Below are 9,684 nucleotides of genomic sequence, written 5' to 3' on the forward strand. Positions count from 1 at the left end.
AAGTGAGGATTCTTTGGTTCTTCATATAATTCGTTGGTGGTGAAGAGGGGGAGGATGACCCGGACAAAGTCCCACGTCGAGCATCGGAGGAGATATCGGGTTCCTTCTCACGGCAAGCTGAGTTTTTGGGACGAGTTTTTCTACCCCGTTGCAACGACATTCTTTCCTTTTGCTATTTTAATGACTTGTTTAAGGAAGACTTGTGTCGGAAACCGTGCGTATGAAATTGGGAATTGGTTTGGGCTCTGCGTCTGAAAGATGACTTCCTGAAATAAGACAACAGGGGACTTCCCTTCACATGCTGATAAAATTTTCCTGGTGACTTAAAAAAATCTCAATTTGGTGAGGTTAAGTCCAAAGCAGGTCAACTCTACGTCACATGGCAAAATGTATCAAATTATTGTAAACAGATCAATGCGGTCGATGCGATCGAGATTAAGTATGCAGTGACTGATTACATACACAGAGAGAGAGAGAGAGAGAGAGAGAGAAGGTGATGATGATGATGATGAAGGCTATGTGGGAGACTGCAAAGGAAATGACGTTGCAGAGGATCACCATGTCATACCAACTCCGTTCCGCAGCTCTTCTCCTTCCAAATCAGTTGGATGGTCTGTGTGTGATCGTCACGGGCTCCACCAGCGGCATTGGTTATCACACAGCCAGGTCTCTCTCTCTCTCTCTCTCTCTCTCTCTCTAACTCAGAAATCTCCCTCTTGTCCTGCGATTCCAAAATGAAGGGCCGTTGTGATTCTGAAGCAATATTCTAATCGGAGGATGAGAAGGGGATCAACTATAGTAGGAAACGGTAGCTTGTATGTTTCTTTAGGATGAAATCTACAACTTGAATGAACCAGGTAATGGAAAGGACTGCTGAGGAGGGATATCTAGTTGCCTGAAAAGGTTTTGACTGACGTTTTCCACAGAGAACTTGCTTTCGCCGGCGCGCACGTGATAATGGCTTGCCGGAGAGTTGATGCGGCGAAGAAGATTGCTGAACGATGGCAAGCAGACCTGGACGATAGCAAGACCCTGCATGTCGAGGTAAAATAGCAGAACTGTGAGTTTTGACAGCTATGCCAATAAGCATCCCTTATCTACATTTAACCACCTCATCACCAATGTCGGGTTTTCATTGCCCGAGGTTAGCGCAAGCTTCATCTTGGTCACCAGATAGTCGAGTTAGATGAGTTAGATCAAACTGAGTGCTCTATCAGTGAGCTATTACACTCTTCCTGGGGTGGATGGACCTGACTCCGCTATTTAAATCACTGAGGCGGTGTTATAGTTCGCGCATAGTAGTTGTCTTCTCGACTGGCCCCGGATGGTTTAGAGGACATCTGGACTGGAATTAGGATACTCTTCCAGACATTTGAATCATTGATTGTCTCTGACTCTAGTCATAATACGAGAAATGATCCAAATGCAGGTGATGGAACTGGACTTAATGTCCCTCAGCTCAGTCAGGCAATTCGCAGCTGAGTGGGATCAAAGTGGAAAGCCTCTTCATATTCTCATCAACAATGCCGGGATTCTTCTCCTGGGAGGTAAAATTTCCTGCTGCTGTGTCGCGTTGTGTTCTCTTCTACTTTTGCTCATCTACATATGTGCTCAGTCAGTTCCTTTAATCAGCGCGTTTAACTTAAAGCCGGATAAAACACTTATGGAATGCATATTCTTCTTGGAATTTTACAACTTCCAATGGTAGAACCGAGGCAATTTTCAGAGGATGGAATCGAGAAGCATATTCAAGTTAACCACGTTGCGACCTCGCTGCTCACCCTCCTTCTGCTCCCTTCCATGCTCAAAGCCAACTCCGCTCGCATTGTAAATGTCAATTCCCTGGTAAAGTGGTAACTGTTGTCTCTGAGATAAAAAGATTGTTTTCGAATTTCAAAAAGAATTACCTACGGATAAAATCCAGATGGTTTGCTGAACTAATACTAAGCTTCGAGAAAACCTAGGGACATCACTGGGGAGTTGTGGAACCCAAGTCCTGGAAAATGGGTGCCGACGAAGAACCTAAGTTCAGCAGCATGATGTCCTACGGATCAAGCAAACTAGCCCAGGTATGTACATAAACTCGAATTGGTCGAAAGCAGGACGAAACAGACCACTGCGAGGCGAAATTTCCCCCACAACTTATTCTTTAACGTGCAGCTCATGTTTCTAAAGGCTCTAAGCATAAAACTCGTAAGTATGGCAAAGACTTCAGTACTATGTGTAGCTGTGCACCCTGGTATCGTCGAATCAAACCTGGTAATCTGCCGGCCCGGAGTGTTAGTTTTAGCTTTTTGTTCCACTTGGAAATTGTGGAATGACTGGCGTTGGCTTTTCAATGCTTTCTTCGCAGCTGCCAGACGGCAGGATGAGAGGATTTTGGATGTTGGATCCTTCTGAAGGTAAATAAAACTTTGATTCCTATGCTTATGATCATGGCGTTATGCGCTTTAGGTTTCCTTTTTATTCTTTTGTACGTGATTGAATGTTCTTGCATAAAAATTACCTTTCCCGAGAATACAAAATGCAGATAATCTAGTAGATAATGAATGCTGAGATAAATCTAAGAGTTGGTTACTAATAGCTGAAAAATTAAGGAGGACATGAATCAGAGATTCAGTAGAAATTGCAGACCAATCACATGAGAATGGAGGAACAATTGTTAACACGAACGGATTCATCGCCATCTGATCCTCTGCCTTCCTTTGTTGGACAAAAGAAAATTCAGTTCTCTGGGAAAACAGAACAATTTCCGTTCATTTGTGTTCATTACGGTATCGAGTCATGGACTGCTTAATCAGAAAAAGGAAGGGGGAACGAGATCTGAAAGAACGGCATGTTGCCCTTAAGAAAGATGTGGATATCACTTCTTTTGAGTAGTCTTTGTTTGGCCACTGCTCAATAGAAAAATAACGTCTTGCTACACATTCTTGTTGGTTAGGGGCAAGAAACGTCCTATTTTGCTCCGTTGGAGCTGATGTGCCGTGCAACACCACCGATAACTTTGCATACTATAGCCGGTGCAAGCCTGGAATGATGTCGAGCCTTGCAGATGATCCGAAGGAATGCTGGAGAGTTTGGGATGAAACACTGCGCATACTGGGTTTAAGTCCCAACGACTATCTGTCTGAAGTTATCGCAAGCGGAAGCTCCTCTTGACCACTACCTGTTGAATGATCTTTCTTCCCTTCCCTTATGTTGCGCAGAGACAAGACATACGTTCAATATGGTTGGGGAATGAAATGTTGAACAGAGAATTGCAGTATAAGTACGATTAATTTTCAACATGCATCTGGTGATTAATTTTCGCGATACTCGGGGCACGCTTCATAGCGTTTTAAACTCGACTTGCGGTAGCGCTTTCGGTAAATATGTCTGCGACTTCGGTCCTTGGTTTTGCAATATTTGAGCTAGCCCTCATTCCACCGCTAGTTTTCGGTGTTAATGTGCAAGGGCGTGTGGGCGTTTTGTATTGGGAAAATAGGAACTTACGCAGGACAGCCTCGGACGCTTTTGTGTTGGAGATCAGGTCGTCGGGGTCGGAAGGAAAGCAACTTCTGAGAATGCTCGTGCTCCCAACATTGGCTTGGTCTCACGGAAAAAGTCAGACTTTGAACCGTCTAGAAACTTTGTTATGCAGATAATCTCTATCCCGAATACCAACTATGGATATGATTTCCCTTTCTGGTTAATGACCAGACGACCAGCCGGCTCGGTCCCGGTGTTGACCGGCACTCAGTAGTCCTATGTTTTTTAAACAATCCGAACCAAAAAGTCGTACCAGGGAAGGAGTCATTGCAGATGTCGTCATGCATAGAGCAACATCTACAAGTTATCGACAATGTCAACGATGGCCGCGCTCTCGTCCATGCATCGGTGTGTTTATATGTATGTAACGTTCGAGCGGTCCTCTGATTCTTCTCTCAGCTGCAACACGTCTGGAGCAAATCACACCAACCAACGAATCGTGAAGAAAACGCGATGATGCTGCTATTGGCGTTCAAACTGATCGCTGCTTATGGGCTTCTCTTTCTGGCGCGGTTCATTGCCGTGGGAGCAGCCTCCGATGATATGGCGGACCTGCCTCCCCCGGTGGCCCTGCCCAACTGCACTGCCGCATGTGGCAACTTGACGGTTCCGTACCCGTTCGGGATCGGGTCCGGTTGCTTCCTGGATGAGCTCTTTGAGATCGAGTGCCACCGTGGCGGCAGCATCACCCCTGTCGCCACGCTGAAGAACCTCATGAATGTAACAGTGCTCAATATTTCCCTACCGGTGCCAGACTACTCCAGAGGCCCCGACGGATTCATCGAGGTCTCTCAGCCAGTCTTCTACTCCAAGCAGAACCTGCCAAACTGCACAGGCAGAGCAGTGAATGGCAACATCCCGACGCTGTTGAACTTGACGGGGAGTTCCTTCATGTACTCGCAGACGAAGAACGTGTTCGTGTCCGGAGGGTGCAACAACCTGGCGTTCATGGTCAGCCCCAGCATGAAGTCGGCGGTCGTCGGCTGCAGGTCGACATGTGCCGGCAACGGGACTGGCGGCGGCCAGGACGCCTGCGTGAACGGGCATGGTTGCTGCATGAACACGATCCCCTTCGGGCTACAGGCGTATAGCGTGGATTTTAAGGCGGAGGATGGTTCTTCGACAGTCGCCGACGGATCGTGCAGGTAATGTTAAACTTTTCACCGAATTTAAAGGTTTGAATCCCTGATCTAAGCATACAATGTGAGTTTGATTCTCACACCTCTAAGTGAGAAAATGATCTCACTGTTGAGCTACCCTGTTTGATACATTTAGCTGTCTTGAAATCAAAATTTGTAATCTTAGTAGGGCTAGTACATCAGGATTACCCGATCAGGAAATATGATTATCATTGGGGGTTGGAGTCACCTATTTCATATTTGTGCTGATTATGAAGGCCTTGGGTGAAAGATTTTATGGGACTACAGCCAATTGCTTTGAAAGCTTAAGCTAATAGAAGAAGGCGTCTTGAAAAGATTTGAACTCAGAACTTCATACTCTGATACCATGAAATATTTTATGAGACCATGATCAACTGCTCTGAAAGTTTAAGCTAATAAAAGAAGTTGTGGTTTAATATTTATATATTCCAACACTAATGAACCGTCCACACAAATGCAGGTACGCTTTCTTAGCGGATCAATCGCAATATGAATTTCCCAGCAACATGACCGATACACGAGCCTTACCGTCACACGTGCCCGTGGCTCTCGAATGGGGGATCTCCAACGAAACGTTTGCCAAAATGCGGATCTCAGACGGTGCTTACCAATACCTCATTTTTAGGCCCACCTACGGGTGCAGCCACGACGACAGCCCTTTTTTATACGGTTCCGATAACCCCAAGCCTTACATGCAATGCCGCTGCCAGTCTGGCTACGCCGGTAACCCCTACATAACAGACGGATGCAAAGGTGAGCCCGACTTGACATTTCTCATTACTTGTGTGTTCGATTGATTTGCATACCCGAACTAGTAAGTTGGATTATCGCCATTGTTTATTGGATCGTCTAACTCTACATCATGCTTACGGAAAATTGTGATCGAGACGAGGAGCTGGATAATAATACAGAAAGGTGAACCAGGAAAAATTTCAATGAATTACTATGTCCAATTCTTCTGTATATTGTATGCCCTTCTTTTCTTGTCTTTAACAGTGTTTGAGGCTCTTGTTTGTAACCTTTTTGATTGTTGGCAGATATAAATGAGTGCTTAATCCCAAATGCAACTCATTGCCCGGGGAAGTGTGTGAACCGACCTGGTTCATATGTCTGTGTTGGCAACAACAATACCGTGGCCATGATAGGTAAATGTTACGCTCGAGATCAGCTGTTTTCTTCTTCTTTTCATTCGAGACGCTAAATGCAATTGTATCGATCTTCTAATGTTTGAATTTAACAGGAAAACTCTGTAAGTTGTGATCTTAGTTGCATCGAAGAAATTAGACATTTCCCTAAAACAACTGTTCTTGAATTTTGTCATGAAGGTGCTGGCAGTGGTTTCGGGGCCGTACTCCTTCTGGGATTATTGTGGTGGTTCTACAAGTTCCTAAAGAGGCGGCATGACATCAAGCTTAAACAGAAGTTCTTTAAACGAAACGGCGGTTTGTTGTTACGACAGCAACTATCTTACGACGAAGGCAATCACATGGCCAAGAGCAAACTGTTCACTTCGAAAGAGCTAGAGAAAGCTACTGATCAGTTTAATGAGAACAGGATCCTCGGTAAAGGTGGCCAAGGAACTGTCTACAAGGGAATGCTGACAGACGGAAGGATCGTTGCGGTCAAAAGATCGAGAATTGTAGACGAAGGACAAGTCGAGCAATTTATCAATGAGGTTATGGTTCTCTCCCAAACTATTCATCGTAACATTGTTGAATTGTTGGGATGTTGTCTGGAAACGGAGGTCCCACTTTTGGTGTATGAATTCATTCCGAGCGGAACTCTTTATCAGCATTTGCATAATCCAACTGAAGAGTTTCCACTGTCATGGGAAATGCGATTGAGGATAGCCACCGAAGTAGCCGGAGCTCTTTCCTATTTGCACTTCACTGCGGCCATACCCATTTACCATCGAGATGTCAAGTCTTCAAATATCCTCTTGGACGACAAGTACCGGGCCAAAGTAGCTGATTTTGGAACTTCGACATCGGTGGCTATTGATCAAACTCACTTGACCACAATGGTCAAAGGCACAATCGGGTACTTAGACCCCGAGTATTTCCAAACAAGCCAGTTCACGGACAAGAGCGATGTCTACAGCTTCGGGGTAGTCATAGTCGAGCTATTGACGGGGCAAAAGCCGATCTCTGCGAAGAGGGCGGAAGATGGCAGAAGTTTGGCAGTGTATTTTATCGAGTCGATGGAGGAAAACCGCCTTCTTGACATCGTCGATGCTGGAGTGGTAAAGCAAAGTCGAGAGGAAGAGATTCTGGGAGTTGCAAATTTGGCCAAGAGATGCTTGAACTCGAACGGAAGGAATCGACCTACCATGAAAGAGGTGGCAATGGAGTTGGAGCGAATAAGGGTGCAGCATGTTGGTCCTTACACTATCGAGCAAAATCATCATCCGATTGACCACGTAAGGACTCGATCAGTTCGAGCTTGGCACGGTTTCTCTATGCCAACGTGGTCCGAAGCTCAGATATCTTCATTGGAGGTTCATTTGCACATGCACAATTTAGAATGATAATGATACACGATATTAGTTTCTTGTTGTCTTCCATAGTTAATCTGTCTTGCACGCAAACTATCATCTATCAAAAGATATCGTCTTATTATTGTCCATCAGGCGCAGTACCAGATGACTTGGTAGGCGATCCAGTCCTCTGGAGATAAGATTTTTCCAGGATTTGTAAACACTGTAGTTGCATTAAAGGACGATTCTGCTCATTTCATGGTCTGTAAGTGTTCTATAGCATCTTGCCGGACCGATTCTCATTAATTCGAAAGATATTTGGTCTTTGCCGGAATGAAAATAGCGGGCAACATGGTCCGCAGGGTAGTTTTAACTTTTCACCACCATCATCATCCACCCCGGAAGCGCAGTAGTTCGCCGAGTAGTTTGCCTCATCATCCGTAGGGTCCATCGTCGTCGTCCTCTTCGCCTTCTCGACTTCCATGTCCTGCTTTTGTTGAAACTCTGCGACTCTCGCCTTACCAACCGCTTTCAGACATCTTCCCACCGCCTTTGACCCAAGCGGGGTCTGGGACACCGTTAGGGCTGTCAAAAAGGCCCGTGCCGGCCCGACCCGGCACAAAAATTCCCTAAATTTTTGGGCCGGATATTGGTTCTGTTTCAATGTGGGCCGGTACCATTGCGGCCCGAAAAATAAAAGCCTTAGCTTCCGGTACCACTTAGACCAGGCCTGGGAATGAAAAGAAGACATGCCAATTGAAGACTCAAATAACCCAGGCCCAACTCTACGACTGCTCATTGTGCTCATCATCTTCCTCACCGCGACGTCTCCCTCCTCGCGACGCCCAAATGCGCAAGGCGACAGCAGTGCGAGAGGAAGTGGGTTCGGCGGCAGATCAGGGGAAAAAGCGGAAAAACTCGACGAAGAGCAAGGTGGTGCTTCAAAGGTGGAGTCTTTGTCCTCCGAAACTACACAGTCAGTCTCAGCTTCGTCTTCATGGTCGTTTTCGGCGGCTGGTCGGAGCTCGAAGAGGTGGGTGTTCTTCAAAGATTTTCTGATAAGCAAAAGCAACAAGTTCTGGAACACGCTCTCGTTCTCACCAGTCAAAGAGAAGAGAGACAAAGAGAGACCCGCCAGCTCCGTCTCATCTTCAAGCTCGAAACTTTGCTCTGTTTCGAGGCCGGTGAACGGGTCATCAGCCGGGAAGAGGAGGGTCCCACCATCGCCACACGAGCTACATTACACAGCGAACAGGGCCCAGAGTGAAGAGATGAGGAAGAAGACATTCTTGCCTTACAGCCAAGGCCTGCTTGGTTGCTTGGGGTTTAGCTCGAAGGGTTGTGGTGCCATGAATGGATTTGCTAGAGCTCCGAACCCTGTTTCCTTCCCGGTAAAAAAAAAAAAGGGGGAAAAAGGAGAGATTGTGCTTTTGGGTTTCTCATAATAAACTGTATAGATCTGGGCTATTGCCTTTTTACCTGGGCTCTTTTTGTTCTTTTGGATCAAGATTTGATGGGTCATTACTGTACTTATTGTGACCATGTGATCATGTCCATACGATCTTTTAATTATTTGCACATAAACACAGACTGTTTTCACTCTGACATTGTAGATCAGCATGAAAAACGAACCTAAAAAAATATATATTTTTTTAATAAAAAGTGATCCGACCCGATCCAACCCGAAGAGTTGGGGCATATGTAATTCGGGCTCGTGCCGAGTTACATACTGTTTAGTTTCGGATCGGGCCAAGACCCGCCTGTTGACACTCCTAACCGCCGTCGCAAAACGAAAATGCTCTCTTGTTTAGAGCTTTACAAATCACATATAGGTGAGACAATGGAAAAAATGCCTGTCAAATTCGAATTTTTTTCAACTTATAATAACAACCGAATACTTTTAAAGTCCGAAAATTGGTCGAAATTCTTTAGACGGACAATAAAACTTGAATTCTTTAAAATCACAGTATATTGATCACTCAATATTACTTGTTCTAAACCTGAAACTTGATATTCTGTTAGGAAGAATTCTCAGTTTTTGAAATCTGGAATTCTCTTTGTAGATTTTGAAGCCAACCCTATATGTCCGGTCCAGTTCTAGGGTCTACTTGGAAATTGACCAATTCTTTTCTTTTTTAATATTTTTAACAACATGGTAGTTCAAAAGAACGATGTTAAAAATGTTACTTCATACTTTTTTTTTTTTTTGAAGAATGCTGTGTTATATTCTCCATTCAGGACTAGAGAGTAGAGAGGAGAGAGAGAAATGAGAGAAGGCATGTTGCGATCTAAGAAATAAATGAGTACTAGGTTCGAATTTCTAAAACATATTCTAAATTGCGGGCTCCTAGATAGATGGGTGGGTTCAACAATCAGAACCAGGAACCTACTTGCACAATACCGATTCCTGGATAGGACCCAAATCGATGCTCAACCCTACCGCTACCGTGATTCATCCATATGTCAAATCACTATTAATAAGTTAATCTTCTTTCACAAATACAAACACAATAATACAAG

At 44.9% G+C, this 9,684-nt stretch overlaps 2 protein-coding genes across 2 annotated transcripts; both read left to right on the top strand.

The window, feature by feature from the left end:
* Nucleotides 1-117: 117 nt before the first annotated feature.
* LOC115734117 (dehydrogenase/reductase SDR family member FEY-like) lies at nt 118-3,287 on the top strand. The gene is made up of 8 exons (XM_030664704.2): nt 118-666; nt 927-1,044; nt 1,430-1,547; nt 1,709-1,845; nt 1,965-2,069; nt 2,161-2,259; nt 2,354-2,402; nt 2,942-3,287. The coding sequence occupies exons 1-8, from the start codon at nt 497-499 to the stop codon at nt 3,157-3,159; spliced, it is 1,014 nt and encodes a 337-aa protein (XP_030520564.1). The 5' UTR covers nt 118-496; the 3' UTR covers nt 3,160-3,287.
* A 694-nt stretch (nt 3,288-3,981) lies between these two features.
* LOC115729734 (wall-associated receptor kinase-like 8) lies at nt 3,982-7,228 on the top strand. Its single transcript, XM_048271839.1, has 4 exons — nt 3,982-4,645; nt 5,136-5,441; nt 5,726-5,833; nt 6,014-7,228. The coding sequence occupies exons 1-4, from the start codon at nt 3,982-3,984 to the stop codon at nt 7,213-7,215; spliced, it is 2,280 nt and encodes a 759-aa protein (XP_048127796.1). The 3' UTR covers nt 7,216-7,228.
* The last annotated feature ends 2,456 nt before the right edge of the window (nt 7,229-9,684 follow it).

This window comes from Rhodamnia argentea, chromosome 10 (assembly GCF_020921035.1).
Source record: "Rhodamnia argentea isolate NSW1041297 chromosome 10, ASM2092103v1, whole genome shotgun sequence".
Classification (NCBI taxonomy): domain Eukaryota; kingdom Viridiplantae; phylum Streptophyta; class Magnoliopsida; order Myrtales; family Myrtaceae; genus Rhodamnia; species Rhodamnia argentea.